The 19,186-nt window shown below is 40.4% G+C and overlaps 1 protein-coding gene across 1 annotated transcript in view; it reads right to left on the reverse strand.

The window, feature by feature from the left end:
* The window catches only part of MOXD1 (monooxygenase DBH like 1), an 85,387-nt gene extending 75,885 nt beyond the window's left edge, over positions 1-9,502 (reverse strand). Inside the window, exon 1 of the mRNA XM_075203089.1 lies at positions 9,115-9,502. Coding sequence (XP_075059190.1) covers positions 9,115-9,372 — 258 coding nt within the window. The 5' untranslated portion in view covers positions 9,373-9,502. The remainder of the gene's footprint in view (positions 1-9,114) is intronic.
* Positions 9,503-19,186: the final 9,684 nt, after the last annotated feature.

A 19,186-nucleotide genomic window follows, 5' to 3' on the forward strand; every position in this document is an offset into this window, starting at 1 on the left:
AAAAGATAAACATGGATTTACACTGATGTATCTAATAGGAACCATTTAGAGTTGGATGCACACCAGTTTATTGTGTATTAAAATATGCATTTGCATACCGTGCATGCATAGCATAGACTTGCATGCAGCAGAGGCATATTGTGGATTGGCATCAGTGGACAAGCTTAAACTGAGTATAGTAATGCAGTGGTAACATGAGTGTGACATTATTATACTTGGACGCATCCACAGATATGCCTTTTAGGAGGTATATCTCTTTCAGGTACTGGAGGGCTAATGCAAATATATGGGATGATTGCTTGCATATTGACCTCTCCAACTCATAGTACTTAATTCCTTAACATTGTGGCTATATTAAATTGAATTAATAATGTGGAGCTGTTTTATATTTAATAGCATTCTATATGGAATCACATTATTAATAATTATCAAGATACTATTCTCAGTTGTGTGTATGACACTTCATTCCGTTATTACATTGTGGTCAAGTAGGGAAATTTGACTTTTGCATTTACTACTAACACTTTCAAGCCATGTCCCTATGCTATTTTTAGAAATCAGGTTTGATCCCATCAGCAAAAAAGAACTTGACTTTCTGAGTCATTTCAATATACCATCCCTAAACCATTGTGTTAATTATTTATTTATTATATTATATTTCAGTTCCTATAAAGCTTTTATTTCTCCTTGTACACCTGCCATTCAGCACAAATTCAACTGTTTTGAGTTGTACACATCTTAAGATATGTCCGAATCAATGCACACAAATGCCTCCAATTCTAAATGATGCCCACCATGTTGAAAATGTCCATTTACTTCAAGTTAAAGGCACAGCAGAATAATGAAAACAAGATTTTTTAAATGCAGGTTTGAAACGATAGGAGAGCAGAGAATGAAGACTGCATTAACATATAAAAGATAGTTGTCATATAAAATATTGTATGTTTTTATCGGGTGGGTTGTACACTGAAAAATTTATATAATACCTAAGTTCTATTTAAACTTTAGTGGATAGTACATTGTATGTAAATTTCTGTTCAACAAATGACAATATTTTATATGTTTTTATTAGAAAAATAAAAGTATTTTTCAAAAACGCCATAAAGAGTGAAAGTCTCCTTTGTTACAACTTTTTTTGACAATCCAAGATTTAAGGATGCCTCAGAAATTCCCATTCAATTAATGTGCTCCCTATAGGGATATTTCCTTCCGTTCCTGAAACAGCTGTCTTAGCACTCTCACTCTGAAAACCTAAGCCTTCATGTGAATTTACTTTCAAGTTGCTGCATGTTCCCTTTCATCTCCAAGATCTTACAGAAGTCATGGTGGAACAAATAATGTTACTTGTCATCCTAGTCTAAACTCCTGTTGCTCTCTTTTCAACTAAACCAGCAGAAATCATTTTCAAGGTTTTGTTCCCAGAGATACAAATATGTCCCTATAAATATTTTAAATCAAGAATTCAGTTTGATACTATATGTTGGAAAGCATAGAAAATAATCCTTTAACCATCACTATTGCATTTACTGTTGTTAAAGGCAATAGTAATTTTTGCTTATTGTATATTAGAGCTCAAAACAACAACCTTCTATTTAAAGGTTTTCTAATAACCTTCTATTTAAAGGTTTAGCGAATTATCTAATCCGTCTGCAGAAATAAGCTCTAGATCAGTGATTTTAAACCTCCACAATTGGGCATATTTTCTGGTTCTCTTCCTAAGAGCACAGGCAAATTAAACATTAGCACAAGTGAATGTATAAAATGGATTTCAACCGTGGCTAATTCACATGTGCCCTTGCAGAGAGATCCACAAAACATGAAGTCTTGGTGAAGCCTTAGGACAAGTTTTAGAAACAATGCTCTCTTTACCAGTATTGTTCAACCCTGTCCTCAAGGGTCATTGTGATTTCAGAATTTTGGATTGTCACTGATTAAAAAACAACACATCAATCAGCTGCTGCACTAAACACAGAGATAGTGAGCGTTCCTGAAATCCCGGTCTGTATAATAATTTTGTAACAACTGGGTAAACTTTTCCTAGGCATCGTGTTTAAAATAGTATAAATTACTTTGTTTGTTGGGCATAATATAGTGAAACTATAAGTACTAGATGTGCACCATATGATAAAACATAAATATTGTTCATATCAGAGCCTTTTGTTCATTCTATAAAGCACATATAGTACACATGCCCACCCATATAACGCCATAATGCAAGTATGCTGTATATCGTCATCAGCTATTTATATAACGCCACTAATTCTGCAGCATATAGGGCCAATCCTTTTATACAATGAAACTACTTTACGCTGCGATTGAGTAAATGGGATGTAGAGAGGAATGCTAGACAAATATTGCCCCTGTTTATTCATCCACAATTGAGCTATGACTATTCAAATGAAGCCTTGGCCTCCAACTTGGTCCAAGCACAATAAGCAAGCAGCATAGGCAGGTGGCTCTGTATGTATCTGTGAGCACAAACACAGGCACAGGAGTGCAAATAGGCTCTAAGACTGCTCTTAATACATTGCCTTGAATATCTCAGAAATAATAGTACTTTTGTTATTCAGAAAAAAAGAGATATAAAAAAATATATTTAAAAAGTCGCTTTTCAGTAAACTGACCCTGGAAGAATTTAAGTGAATAAAGTGTCATATTGTAACATGGTCTCTTGAGAGCACAGCCAGTTTGCCCAGAGATTATCCTTAGTGACATATGTATGGAATTGAAGGATGGTCCCTGCAAGAGATGAAATCAGAGCAGTGTGGACTATAGTAATATGACTTAGTCTGTGTAATTGATCTGTCAGAGTGCTATCATTGTAAAAGTCTGCAAATTGTGTGAGTTAGAAAGAGAATGTTTTCATATTAGCTTCTATTGTACCTACTCATGTGCAATCCACATTATGTATAGGTAAAGTTTTGTTAAATATTAGTGTGACAGTGGTTGCACTGAGGACTAACAAGAAGATGCTGGAGGTGATGTTAAATAAACATTTAAAATAATGTATTATTATAATGAATTGGAAATATCACATGCATTTAACGTGTCCCTGTCACCTATACACAGTCATCAATTAATGCCACAAATGGAAGCCTCTGTTGTATAAAGGTGACAGGTGCCCTTTATTGAACTTGAAAAACAGCGCTTGCACATCTAATAAACATTGATGTTTTACCTCCATCCAGTCTTATCAGCCCCATTCTGCATTCATCCAGTATAACAGCCAAGAGCAATACGCCAGGCTGGAAAAACTACAATTCTGAATGTTATTTTTTAAAAAATTCAACTACAACAACTTCTGGTTGGCAGTGTTTTACTTATTTATTCATATGTTGCTGCTGTTACAATAAATTTCTAGGTTATTTCCAGATTGGCGATTGTCAGATAAATGATATCTATTTTTTTCTCTTAAAAAATGTAATTATTGGAATGCCCCATCCATTTCTCTCCTCACAATCAGAAATTGCCCATCACATATAGCCCTGGTATCACATTCTTAATAGCATGAGCAGACAAGTCTGCTCACTCAACATTTCAGTGATCTGATTGGTGGTAGGTTGTTCTATGCCCGCCCATGTAGAAACAGAGGACATCCTAGATGAGCTGGAGTTGAAGATTTAATACAAAAGGTGCTTAGATCCTATTCAAACGCACCTTAAAATACGGAATGCAAATTCAGATGTACTCCTCTGCACTCCCCCTTTCAACATTTGGGAACTATGCCATAAAAATTCTCTGCATAGCCTTTTCTGAGATGAGTGTGAGTTCAATTGAAAATGCACATGGTAGAAACAGTAAAACGTCCTGCCTATCATCACTATGGACCACCTTCTTAATTAACAACAACTTTTACATTGTTGCCCTAATATGCAGCTTATTCGAACTTCATTCATGCTCTAAATATGTCATGAGAGAATGGACTTTCCGGCATGAACTGTGAAGGTGCAAAAGGCCACCTCCGGAGCAACCTTAACAAGGAAATCATTTTGTGGGAGGAACAGAAATGTGTGTGTTGTATTTCACCCATAAGGTAACAAAAACATGAGGAATAATATATACAATTTAAATCATCTTATCATCAGTTGGGCAATATGGATTAAAAGCAAAATTGGGCAGGACAGTGGCCTAGTGGTTAGCACTTCTGCCTCGCAGCACTGGGGTCATGAGTTCGATTACCAACCATCGCCTTATCTGTGTGGAGTTTGTAAGTCCTCCCTGTGTTTGCGTGGGTTTCTTTCGGGTGCTCCGGTTTCCTCCCACACTCCAAAAACATACATGTAGGTTAATTGGCTGCTATAAAAACTGACCCTAGTCTCTCCCTCTCTGTCTGTCTATGTCTGTGTGTGTGTCTATATTAGGGAATTTAGACTGTAAGCTCCAATGGGGCAGGGACTGATGTGAATGAGTTCTCTGTACAACGCTGCAGAATTAGTGGCGCTATATAAATAAATGATGATGAGGAATTTTACACTGACAATAAAAAATGTGTTGTTACTGTTGGTTCCCCAAACATGTACTGAGCGATATATGTCAAGAGGTATCATAAATGGTAGGCAGAAAATATAGCGCTTTTATTAATGTAATGTCATATTATAACAATAACTGCTCGACTCTTATTGCATCTGTATTTTCTATATAAAGTCTGCTAGTTTTAAAGAAAGCTACAGCACATTCTTCATACATCTACATATCAAGTATGCTAAATATTTTTGATAATATACAGAATGTTTATAACTAAGCAGACTTTATCATATAACCATTAATAAACATTATTTAAAAAAAAAAAAATTTGAGTAAGAGGAAACTGATTGGGTCTCTCCTATTGCTAGCGTTAACATTCTGGATCTATTTAGTTCTCCCACACCTCCATCCAAATCCAGTCATGGCCTCCCTTAAGATATTGTTATTCCTTTTGTTTTGACAAGCCCTCAATAGGAAGCAAATTTACTGTAGGCTCTCAATATAATTTGCTGTTTGTTTAATAGATAAAAGAATGAATTGATGTCCCAGTTACTAACCAGTCCTATTTTTTTCAAGCATCTTTTGAGTTTTCAAAATCTTTTATCTCAAAGAAGCCATTTATGTATGTTTTGGTTTTATAATTAAATACCGATCCTTCAAGCATTATGTTTACCATTGTTTTTATCAAAAGCATTTTCAATTTTCTATCTGCATTTTTTTACTAGTGTAAGTTGGTAAGCATTGCATGCTCTAGTGTAGGATTATTGAGAAACTGTATTTTTATAAATATTTATTATACAGCACACTTTAATGGCCAATAGTTATAGTCCTTATCCACAAAAGTAACAGTAAAGAAAAAATTACAAGATTGAAAGATAATTTTGTCACACTATGCAAATGTAACCCTTTCTGTAGGGAAGGGGCTGTTAGCTGTGCTTTTACTTGCAAAGACACATTGGGATCTATTTAAGAAGCGGTGAAGTGCCAACGCCATCTCAGGATGGCGCTGCTGGTCTTTTTCTATGGGATTTAGCTGATGCCTCTCTGAAGCTGAAGCTATGCAGAGTTAGGCTTGCGGTGCAGAGGTAAAATACTTTGTTATGGAGCGGGCCAATGGTGGGGTTTCATGCTTTTTATGTACCGCTGTAGTACATATTGAGAGCTACCACACAAGGGTATAAATTGACACCAAGGCTGAATCTTTATATACGCTTGTGCTTTACACTTTTTTGCCGAATTTGCAGCATTATTTGGCTACAACTTATATTACGCAGGATATTGTTTAAGACTCATTTTCTCAATAAAGCTCTCCTATTTTAATTTTACATGGTTAGAGTAGTAATTGAATAGACTATAATTTAAGCCAGTTTGAAGCAGTGGTGGATCCAGGGGGTGTAGGTGGGGAGGGGGTTCACTACGTGTAGGTCCGTGTCGGCATACAGAGAATCTTTCCCTGGTGCTCTGATTGTGTTTTAACCACAATCTGTGCAGCTGGGCACCATACTCTGCCTGCCTGTCTCTGCCAACATGGACCTGCATATAGCCCATAGCTCGCTGATATAAGCCCAGAAGAAGCAGGGACTAAATCCCCCCCCCCCCCCCCCCCGTCGCCTCAAAAAACATATCTAAATCCGCCCCTGATTTGCAAGGATTTATGGGTTTACACCTTTACAACCTATTTAAATATCCACTGAAAACTGCAATCGTCATTGAGAGGTAAACAGGATCACATAAGATATATCACAAGTGCTAGTGATGCTCGCTAATTTCGAACAGATTACATTTTTGGGGAATTTCACCAGTTAGGTGACCATAAACATGTTCGCGGTACAATTGGAATTTGACCACATTTCAATTTGTAGTTTGAAATCAAAGACTCACATTCGCAGTTCACCAATAATGTTTAATGTTTAGGATTCATTTTTGAGGTTCACAGTTCACAATTCGTGTCTGTCATTTGCAGTCCACATTATAATTGGTGTTTTTAATTTTTTTACATTTATTTTAAATTTTTTTCATCACAATTTAAATTAGATTTTTACATTTAAACAATTAAAAGAATACCTGAAACTTAGCAAATTAGGTATTTCTATATTATAAAAGAAAAGCAAAAGCTATAACCAATCAGGAGACAGTTGCTTAATAAAAGGGCAAAAGGGGCATTTACCCTGAGACCACAATGAGTCCACACATATCTATAAACACACAGACACTAAATTAACATAGATGAACCGACTGCACTAACACAGCTATACTGAACATACACTGCAATAACAAAACAGAAATATAACCAATTATGACAGTTAATTGCTCATCTATGTGCTGTCCAGTTTAAACTTTACACTCCAACGCTCCTTTTTCTCCATGTGCCATTCTCTCCATTACCTCTCCAGTACTCAAAGCAATAAACCTTCCCACTAAGCCCCATCACATCATGGTGACCAAGTCCTGCCTGCTTATGTGAGCAGTACCAAGTCCCACACCTTACTGTCTGTAGACAACTCATGTGAGTAATGCTAAGCACTAATACCTTGAGAGTGCCACGCCAAACCCATGCCTTCACTTGAGGCTGGTGATCCTCCACAAAAATAACAAATGAAACTACAGAGTTACTTGGCCATTGACTATGGTAATAGCATACTATTATTTGCAAGTGATGGGATCAGTGTACTAACAAAGGCATTACACAATGTACTCCTGGTGCCTACATTAAGATTCCTGCACATTCCTGCACCCTTCCCATATGATACTGCACAACTAATAAGCCCCACATATTATATTATCACCACTCTACACTAGTGTAACCACAGTTATGTTAGACAGACACACTTACACTATACTGTATCTTCTCTCCTGTTTATTATACCCCCAATCATTGCTTTGCATCCACATACCCTTATATAAAATATACCACCTCAAACACTACACAGCACCCTATTAGCAATCAGTGGAAGCCATTGGACTGTTATAGTGTCATACCCCAAACCATTTTCTCATAGGCTACTCTATGCCATTTAATATATATATATATATATATATATATATATATATATATATATATAATATATAATATATAAATGCTTAGTGGCGGCTGTGTGTGTGTGTGAAAAAGAAAAAAACAAGTTGCAGCGCCACCTGCTGGGCAGAGTTATACACTGACCTACTAAATTCTTAGTGTGTGTGGGGAAAAAAATTCAAAAAGGGCTGAAATTTGGTAGGGCTCATACTCATTTTCGTGAGGTAATTTTACCTCATGAACACATATGTGTAGAGGCGTGCGTTAGTGTGTGTGTGTGTGTGTGTGGAAATAACTATTTTCTCAGAAAGGGCTCATCCAATTGACCTGAAATTTGGTATACTGACATTATTTGACAAAAAAATTAGAATAGTCAAGTCAGTTAACTTCCATCATCCCCCCTTCCCCCCGTGGGAGGGGTAGTAAAGGCTAAATTTACGAGTTGAGGGGTCAAACTCATTTTCGTGAGGTAATTTTACCTCATGAACACACATTAAAAAGGCCGCTTGCGTCGGGAACTAACGCTCTTCCCCTGAGGAGGCCTGGGCTAGGTCCAAATGCATGACAAGAACCTTTTTAAGACCTAAAGTAGCTTGATTTGACTAGAATGCATGAGTATCATGCACGGGTTAACTTGTATATATATATATATATATATATATATATATATATATATATACATACATATATATGTATATAGTCACTTTTAGACGACCCCTTCTTAATCTCATCTCCCTTCTACATATGCCAACATGTGCTCTCCCCATACCAGAGACACATCTCACGTCTGTTACCTGGAGCCTAGAGCTGACAGTTAGAGAGTCCTTCCATGGGTCACAATAGGGCTTTATGTAGGCTCATTCACAGAGCTCTATTGTAATGCTACGAGCATTCTGCAATGCACTTATTTTCACTGAAACTATAGAGCAATTCATAGTTCTCGGGTTCAGTTAAGAGGATGGGGCTTTGGGCAGGGGAGACTTTCCCTCCCATTTATCTCCAATTATAAAACGCTGAAGAGTACCCTGGAACTACATTAATAAAGTATAATAATATAGGGTACGGTTTGGCATTTTAAAACATCTGCTTATGTTAAATAATATATATATATATATATATATATATATATATATATATATATATATTATATACAACTACCCATGCATCAATTAAATTGTGCTTCTGGTGTATAGAACCTATTTACATCTAAACTTGTGCACACACCACTATTTTTGGAACTAGTGCTTTGTGCGCTTGCCCAGAAGTAGAAAAAAAACATATTACACGCCAGAAACGCAATTTGCGTTCATTTTAACGTAAGCCCCTTTAATCTCTAAGATGCATTCAGTTCCAGCGTACTTGGAAAGTTAATGCAAAACTGGATAACTGACTGCTTTTCTCTGGTTGTTAAGAAATGGGTTTGGGGAAATGTATTCATGTTTTGTTTATATTGTACATGTCGTTTGTGGCAATGGCTACAACATCTACTTAACACATTATGTCAAAGTCACAATTTAAAATATTACCATTGTGTGCTAATTTATTGTTGAATGTACTGCAGCAAATACATTGAAAATGTACTCTGTAACACATGGGGTCTATATGAATTAAAATGCAGAATTTGACATACACACCTGGAAATAGGGTTTGCCTTGTTTAACTCCTCCAATAACTATGTCAGAAAATGCCATGGCTCCATTGGGAGAAAAACCAAATCCAACATAGCCCAGGGTCTCCACTTGCAGCAGAAATGTGATGGTGTTTTCTTTGTGAAGCCAGTTCATTTTATATTTACCCTGTCCATCTAGAACAGCACTGTGATAAGTCTGCAGATCCAAGTTCATTGCTGCAGTAGACAGAGGTAGCAGAAACATGTATACAAACATCTTCATCTAATGTACCCTCTCCAGAAAGATAACTGGTTGAAATATTCTTTTGTTCAGCTCCCACTTATTCAACAAGCTGCTTAACACTAGTCCACTAGTGTCTACTCTGAAGATCGGAGGAGGAGTGAGATACAGAAAGCTGTCTTGCAGTGGGCTTGTACTGTTTGTCCCTATCAGGAAGCAATAAGCATGACTTGAGCTTTAGCCAGTTATGCTTCTCATAAGCCTGAGGCAATACTGTATTAATGTATAGTGTAGTGGGCATGCTGCTACAAATGGGTACGTGTCTTTATGTGTGAGAGATATTTCCCTTTGTATAAATTCAGTGTACCAAAAAATAAAGTGTTCAGACCTCTGAAAATTCACAGACATCAGCTTTTTATATTATAGTCTACTGTACATTTACCCAAGTTTGCATACATATTTTATAAATCACAAATTGCTTTATATTTTACAACTATCACTGCACCATATGTAAAATAAATAAAAAATATATCAAAAAGGTTTAATATGAAAAATTCAGTGATATGTTAAAGGAATTAGTTTAGCATTAGTTGTGCTAAAATATTTCAGCAATGGACAGTAACATCCAGACCCCTTTTCTTTTCTCTTTTATTAAGCTAACAATAATACATCATCATTGACTATGTATTAAGAGGGGGACATTCAAATTGGGTAATTTAGGCAAAAAGAATTTTGAAGGTATCATGGGAACAGTATCTGAATACCCATCTAATTCATTCACCATCATCATCATCTTTATGTATACGGTGCTGTGAAGATACCGGGTGTATCTGGCCCAATGCTACCCACTTCACGCTGGCTGGCCACCCACGGGTGCCTTCCTATGCCAGGGAAGTCTACCCAGTACCTTCTAGGATTCGTATGGTCACTCAGGCAAAATGCAGTTATAAACATACAACAGTATATTTATTGTCATACAAACAACACTAGAATATTATGTACACACAGTAAATAAATGCCAGGCAGATTTACCACATTATCTGTCCCTTACCCCAATAACTTAAGGAGATATAGTCACCTGCTGTCCAGACTTCCCGACCCATGGATCTCTCTCAGCTGCATATATAGAGACTAGTTAGAAAACGATAATTCAAAACTAGATGCACCTTCATGAATGAAATCCCAGCATGAACACACCTTCCCCCTTGGAGTTGTTCCTTATATCCCAGGTCTAATTTCCACAGTCTTTCCCCTCCCTGGGTAAACCCTTGGGTCTATTCTTCTTAACCATTGGTCAGTGCAGGACTAGGGGTTTTGGACAGGGCAGTGAAGATGAGATGTCCTTTCACAGAAGCCCCCTGCTGGGATGCAGACAGCACGTCTGGACTAGTCCTAAGGAGAACAATTGATGCTAATTGGCTTCCCCTACTTCCAAGGATAAGGTAGAAGTGAGCCCCTCCTAAAATTAACCCCTTACACTACTTTGTGATGTCACAGGGTCCCCAGCTGTTCCATGTTTCCTGTAGAGGAAGGAGGGGGGAGAATGAATGCAGCTCCAGCCCTCTCACCTGTATCCTGGATACCACCTGATCTTTACCCATAACCCTCCTGGCTTCAGTTTAAGGACAATGAATAACATTACTGTAAGTCATCAATATATAATACACAATATACATATGTACACTGAACTACAATGTCCCCTTAGCCACATGTTATTGGACAATACAGTTGTAGTCTGGTGAGCTAGGGAACAAAGCATGGGCTATAAAAAGTACTATAATCCACATTATGTAAGCAATGAGACCCCGAATGCTCACAGGGTTATCCCACTAATTTCGTCACAGGTGCCATCGAGTCCTTAGCTCAGGCAGCCATCATACAGACATGACATACATTAATACATTAAGCATGAAGAGACGCATGAATATAGTTATGCATAATAATAATTGCATGGATACAATTACATGTAATAATACATAGAGAATAAGCGATGTGCGAACAATTGCATATACCGGCACAAATTCCGAATATGTGAGTACACAGACATCAATACACTGACACAAAAATTCAACAAAAGACATGACAAGCGACATAAGAAGAACGGACAGTGGACTGACTTGAGAAGATTAGAAAAAAGGATTACAAGTAGGTTTGTTTGGCAATTTGTAGTAGGAGGAAAGGGTGAACTTAAAGTGGATGTAGTCAGTGTAGGAGCAGGATTTTCTCCATTGGTGGTCGGCAAAGTGAGAGCATTTTTACAGATATTAGTCTGTGAGGAGTGCCAGGATTGAGATTGCAGCCTCAAGGGCATTGTGGTAGGACTGGGAACAAATGGCAATGAGTAGGGGTTCTAGAGAGGTTGATAATTGAAAAAGGTTAAGGCTATTAATGTGTTGCGACTTTTGGTGAGGGGCAGAGAGTAGAGAGAGGACAAAGGAAAGGAGATTGTGATATGAGAGAGTGAAGACTGTATTGGAAACGTTGAAAATGCCACAAAGGTGGGAGAAGACAAGGTCAAGGGAGTATCAGGTCTGGGGTTGTGGACACAACACCAACTAAAATTGACACAGACAGAGAGTGGTGGCGGTGAGTCTAAGTTACCACCAGTCCATCGCAAAGCAGGATGGATATGGATGTGTTTAGTACCCAGGTCACGATCCACTGAGCTGGCCCTTAGTGTGGTGAGCAGAACACTACAGCTATGTATGTCAGACAAGCCGAGGTCAGCATGTAAACGAGACAGAATCAGCACACAAAGGAAAAGTCAAAGGTTAAACCAATCTGTAAGTGTAGTACAAAGTCACGATCCTAGTATCACAAAGTCAGGAACAAGATGGGTCATTAATTAGGCAGTAAACAGGATAATACACTTATGTGTTTATTCCCATCAACAGCTACCAATGGCAGTGGCTTGGATATTGTAGTCACAGAGATACCCAACTGCTTGACCAAAGTGGCAGAAATAAAGTCCCTTGCTACACCGAAATCAAGAAAGCCAGTGGATTCCATTATGCCCTTATGGGGAATTAAATTGCGCCATCATTGACAAAGGTTGAGAGTTCTGTTTGTTGGGGATACAAGATAATATGCCTAGTGAGATATTCCCAGTAGGATTTAGATTTTCATGGCATTGTTTTACTAATCGCTCAGGTGTAGCACAATACAGACAAAGGTTGAGTTTAAATCGCCTTTTTTATTCTTCAGTTGTTAAACAAGAATGACCACGCTGCATGAGCTAGTCTGGCGGAATTATAAGTGTCTGAAACCGAGGTGCAAGCTGGAAAGTGGAACGTCTAGCTTGCTCCTTTTCTACAGTTCTCTCTCAAAACTGAATATTCACTTTGTTGCCTAGTGATATTAAATCATCTAAGTTAGAATGCAGTTCACTGGTGATTAGTTTGTCTTTAATTTTATCAGAGAGTCCTTGCCAAAAAATTGGCACTAATGCTTGGTCGCTCCAACTTTTTCAGAGGCAAAAGTGCAAAATCAGATAACAGTTTCACCCACAGTCTATGAACCCACGGTGAAGCCTCAGGATAGAAGCAGTGGCAAATGATACCTGGCTCATTCAAGTAGTTTGCGAAAGGTCTCAATGAAAACTGCAGTTTAGTGCAACATAGGATCATAGCGTCACATTTCCAAAGCAGTGAGGCCCATGCCAAACCTGACCAGAGAGTAGTGAAATGATGAAAGGTACCTTGGCTTTTTCAGAAGCAAAGTTTCCAGGCTGAAATTCAAAATGAATGGAACACTGGTTCAATAATCCTCTGCAGACTTGGACATTACCATCGTACATTGGAGGGTTTGGAATCCTGAGATGAGAAGGTTGGTTGGTTGTTGCTGTAACATGATGCAGTTGTGAAGCTGGGGGCACCCCTGTGGTCATCTGAAGGGAATCCAGGCAATGGGAGAAAGCTTCAAGATATTGGAAGATTTGTACTTGCTTAGCATCCTGTAACGTATTTGTAGTAAATCTAATGAGTGATTGTTATTTTTCGTTGAATTCATGTATGACAATGTGAATATTTTATATAACCATGAGTTTGAACCTATGCAAGTGTCATTAATCTTTTAAAATTATCCAGAGATAGATATGCAGCTCTGAGGAGTTTTCTTTTCGTATGCAGAGGATGTGGATCTGACCAGCCAATTCGAAAGGGCAAAGGTGAGAAATCAGGTCCTGTGAACATTCCAGAGCTTAGGACATCCCTCACTTTGAAAGCCCTGTGACATATAGGAGATCAATCTGTAACTATTGACAGCTAAACTCCAAAGGTGGGGAGTGAAAGCTATGTGGAGAAAGGTTTAAAAACTTCTGCCTTAGACAATTACGTAAACATTTTCATGAGGGGGTCTATCAAGACTGAAATGTCTCATGTTTCTCAATTTTGTTCCCTCACACACAAGGAGGGAAATGTATGAATCTCCGGACTCGCTTAAATTTAAAGCGGCGCTGCATTGTAAAGGGAAGTTTCCCTTTACAATGCAGAGCCGCTTTAAATTTAAGCGCTGAAGAGGCTGAACACGCCGGAGATGAAGAATCCGGAGATTCATACATTTACCCCCAGGTCTTAAGTAGTAAGTAGTAAGTTTATTTCCTATTTTATTTTCTGAAACTTATTTGTGCAACAAATTGAATGTTTTTTATTAATTTTTGTAAATAAGCCTTGGAAACATTTTTCAGATTAAATAAATCTAATCTAGTGTGTACTCCGAGATTCTTTGTGAACTTACAAAGCCCAGGGAGGCTCATGCTACATGTGTATTTGATTTAAGTGTGAACCATTAATTATTGGTTCTGGTGAATGTAAAGACAACATAATAAATCCTTTGTGGTGGCAAAATAGGTGTATTTATTGCGGAGTGACTAAGATGATGCCAGTCTCGGCCAGCTGTTCAGATTGCTATATCTGGGACAGGCTGGGCATCCATGACACTTCCTTTTTCTCAATTCTTGCAATTAGGTTTTGCAGCAAATCACAAGATGTAGGTGCACCAATCACAGCCAGCCATTCAGATTTCTGTACCTGGGATGGAGAAAAAGGTAGGGTCAAAAGCATCATGGTTGCGCCTAATGAGGGTGGCTTTAGGCGAGGTGGGAGCAGGGGAGGAGGACAGAGTGAAGTTGAGGAGACAGTGGTCAGACAGTGGGAAGGGAGAGTTGGAGAAGTCAGAGAGATCACAGAGATGATAGAAGACAAGGTCGAGGGAGTGACCAAGACAGTGGGTGAGGAGGTCCACTGACTGAGGCCAAGAGAGGAGGAAAGTGTAACAATTATGTAATGTGTAGGTAATAAATATGGAGTACTTGCCTTACTCTAGATTAGCGCTGGCCGGCAGGTGGTGCGGAGTCTAACGAACCCCCTGGTGTTCACCAAGAACCGCCGCAAGGCGGGATGGGCTTTGCTGCAGAGGATCGCAGGTCGCGGTTCACTGGTCTGCCTCTAGAGGTAAGATGTAGGAGGTAGCCCATGATAACACTGGAACTGGAAGGTAGTATCGGAATAGCCGAGGTCTGGTACACTTGGATTGGAGATAAGACGTAGTCAGCAAGCCTGGGTCTGGTACACGTGGAGTGGAGATAATACTATTAAAGTAATTCTATCGTTTTCAAATAAGCATTGCATAGGCGATTGTATTGTGTTTCTAACGCACAAAGTGATTTATTTAAGCAGATGTAAATAGTCAACAATTCAATACATTATTATATTATGATACAGTACAGTACAGTACAGCACAGCCAATACCAAAAGATACATACATACCACGCTCTTATTGCATGCATTCGCTGCGCATCCACGGGACCCAATTGACAGTATATCTGCTTAGAATACTGTGTCAGAGTTGACTGAGGTCCGTGGGGGTGCAGCTATGATTATATACAGTACAGTGCTACACAGTGAACAATAGAGATGACGTAGCTTGTTTCTAAAGGTCCAGACAAAGGGTGGCTCTGGGGTAAACAGATCATAGGCTGATTCAATCTAAGGAATCCAAAAGGTGGGTGTCGTCTCTCCAGGGGGTCTGCTCCTTTCATAGCCAGCATCATACAAAGGTTTATTCCCTAATATCAATAAATAAAGTATGCAATGTGCGATCTCTTCGCCGACTGCACCGGACAGCTGCTGATGAATAGGGGATCAATATGATATCACCTTTCCTATAACCTAAACCTTTAATAACACTAAAATGTACATATCATATTATATAAACTAATAATGAACCAAATACTATCTGCTCATAAATTACAGTGTAACGGAACCAATATGAATATGAATTATATAGATAACTAAATGTTGTAATGCGAGTGTGTGCATGCGTATTTTACCGTGCGATCGCACCATGCCACGTGTTAGGTGGCGTACGGATCTGTGTTACGTGGCGTACGAATCGCAATCGCACGGCAAAACAATATTAACCAATATACTTTCGTTCATCCAATTATACGACTTCGACAATACGATGTCAGCAAGCCTGGGTCTGGTACACGTGGAGTGGAGATATATACATTGTCAGCAAGCCTGGGTCTGGTACACGTGGAGTGGAGATATATACGTTGTCAGCAAGCCTGGGTCTGGTACACGTGGAGTGGAGATAATGTCTGAGAAATCTGCAGGGAAGTGGTACACGGGGAGATACACGAGAAGCACATAGTCAGGGAACATAGGAAGTTGCTCTGACGCTGCCCAGGCGTCAGAGCAGGTCTTTAGTAGCTTTGTAAGTTTGAATTCCCCGCCCCGACTGTCACGTGACAGCGCCGCCGTGACCCGGAAGACAGAGAGGATCGTGGCGATGGAGCGAGAACAGGTGAGTTGTAACAGTAACCCCCTCCAAAAAAGGTGGACTCCGGACACCTATATCGGTTTGGTGGGGAATTTCTTATGAAAGGCTCGCAGAAGTCGTGGAGCATGCACATCAGCAGCAGGAACCCATGTATGTTCTTCGGGCTGGTATCCTTTCCAGTCCACTAGAAATTGCAGAACTCCTCTTGACCGACGGGAATCCAGAATTTGTTTGACTTCAAACTCAGACTGTTCTTGAATTACCACAGGAGGTGGAGGCCTCTCTGAAGTAGAGAATTGATTGTTAATTACACGTTTAAGGAGAGAAATATGGAAGACACTAGGAATACGTAATGACGAAGGAAGCTTTAACTTAAAAAACACCGGATTGATAACCTTGGATATTTCAAAGGGGCCGATGAATCTAGGAGCCAATTTCTTGCTAGGAACCTTCAAATGGATGTTTTACGGGTGGATAACCACACTTTGTCCCCTGGGATGAATTGAGGAGCTACCCTCTTCTTCTTGTCATACGCCTTCTTAGCGCGGATAGCGGACCTCCTCAGGTTGGTTTTCACTAGATCCCAGATGTTAGAAAACCTGCGAAAGAGAGAGTCCACCGCTCATACCTCTGAGTGAGGAAGAGAAGAGAAGGCTGGTAGCCTGGGATGACAACTGTGAGGACACAGGGGATAGAACCAAAGCTCACTAGATACCCTGTCCTCTAGGTTCACAGGTCACACAGGTAAGGAGACAGGAAAGAAATAATAATCCCTTTTATTAAACAAAGTGTACACACTTAGTAAAATACAACAGTGCTCCCCAAGGAGAAACTTGTTCCCCCACCAAATATATCAAGTGTCAGAAAATCACCAGCGCAAGTAAAAACTCCCCAACAAAGTCCCCAGCAGGTTACCTCCAAGCACAGAGTCCTAGCAGGCCCAAACTCCTGGTAATAACATACACAGCTGACAATCCAAGTGGGCCACGGTTTCTGATCCTTAAGGTGGGTCTGTGTATCTTGCTGATCCCAGCCGCTCGGCCAACTCTCCACCAGCTTGGTGGGACCCTGGGTATAGTCTCCCTACCGATGTAGGCTCACCAATTCCCCAGAATCTGCGAGTGTCTCCCGATGGAGTGGTAACAGAATCAGTCCTAGAGGTACACTGTCCGATCTCTGTCAAGCAGCTCCTGCCTTAAGCATTCCTTTAAGGCCCTGCGAGAATACGGTTACTCTCCAACAGTCCAAGTCCTCACTGTCCGAAGATTCTCCAACAACTCACCTTTTGTCCCTTCCACAACCCCCCACTCATTGTCCTCTTGTAATTGGTGGTGTGAAGATTTTGGGTGGTAACAGGGGTGGAAATAGTGCATGACATCAGTGGTCTCCCCCCCTGCGGTGATGGTGCCATTCGGACTGTGTTGCAGACTTGCTAGAACAATAGTTAGCAAACAGGGAGAGACCCCCTCCTGATTTTAGATAAGGTCCTGTCCCTCCTCTTTTTAACCCGTTCCACTACTTTTTGATGTCATAGGGTCCACAGCTGATTCACACTTCCTGTGAGCTGCCTCTCCCCCCCTCTCTGGACATCACAGCAATAACAGATCTGGCCACCGGGCGGCATTTAATAACAGAGTGGGCCATGGTTGTTCAGTTGGCCCACTGAGGACAGACCGGGTTGGCAGGATATTCTCAATATAAGGCCCGGGTCTGTCACATACCTCCCCCTTATTAAATCAAGGGGACAGTTGGAGTCTGGTGGTCGGGCTCCAGATGTTCTCCTTGGCACGGTGGGTTCCTTAATGAAGGGTTCTCCTCCTCTCTTCTGGAGAGTCCGTCCGCATTTGAGTGGTCTTTCCCCTTTTTGTGCGAGATAGTAAAGTTATAACCTTGTAATGCTAAACTCCACCGTAATAACCTCCCATTTTCCCCAGAAGATCTTTGTAACCAGTAAAGGGGGTTGTGGTCTGTAATTACTGTGAACTCTTGCCCATAAATGTAGAGTTGTAATTTCTTTAGGGCCCACACTATGGCCAGGCATTCTTTTTCAATTGTGACATAGGCTACCTCTCTATCCACCAGCTTTCGGGATAAATAAACCACTGGGTGCTCACGCCCATCCCCCCCCACTTGGCTGAGCACAGCACCGAGTCCACACCCTGAAGCATCTGTCTGTACCAGAAATAGTTTCTTGAAGTCTGGGGCTGCTAACACTGGGGACTGGGTCAATGCTACCTTCAGAGCGTCAAAGGCTCCCTCGCACTCTGGGGTCCATTCTATATGTCTGGAGTATTTTTTCTTTGTCAAGTCAGTCAGGGGCCTGGCAACAGTGCTATACTGAGGCACGAATTTTCTGTAGTACCCTGCGATCCCGAGGAACGCTCGTACCTGCTTTTGGTTGGTGGGTCGGGGCCACTGAACAATGGCTTCTACTTTTGCCGGTTCAGGTCGTATGATTCCCCCACCAACACGGTGCCCCAAGTATTGCACTTCTGCCATGCCCATGAAGCATTTGTTTGGGCGAATGGTCAACCCTGCCTGCCTGATTCTCCTCAGGACCTCTGACACTTGCACTAAGTGATCCTCCCACGTCTGGCTGAAGATGGCAATGTCATCTAAGTAAGCTTGGGCAAATTCCTGACACCCCCCCAACAGGTCATCAATCATCCGTTGGAATGTGGCTGGAGCATTTTTCATCCCAAAGGGCATTGTCGTACATTCAAACAATCCCAGTGGGGTTATAAAGGCTGACCGCTCCTGAGCTTTGGGGGTGAGGGGAATTTGCCAATAGCCCTTACTCAGATCCAAAGTGGACACAAACTTGGCTGCCCCTAGCCTGTCTAGTAGCTCATCTATTCGGGCCATGGGATAAGCATCAGTGGTGGTGACCTCATTTATTTTACGGTAGTCCATGCAGAAGCGGGTGGTCCCATCCTTCTTCGGGACCAATACCACCCCTGCAGCCCATGGACTATTTGACTTCTTAATTACTCCTAAGGCCAGCATTTCCTCTATCTCCTTCCGTACTTGGGCCAGTACTGCGGGGGTCATGCGGTATGCTACCTGCCTTATG

Source organism: Mixophyes fleayi, chromosome 3 (assembly GCF_038048845.1).
Source record: "Mixophyes fleayi isolate aMixFle1 chromosome 3, aMixFle1.hap1, whole genome shotgun sequence".
NCBI classification, from domain to species: Eukaryota; Metazoa; Chordata; class Amphibia; order Anura; family Limnodynastidae; genus Mixophyes; species Mixophyes fleayi.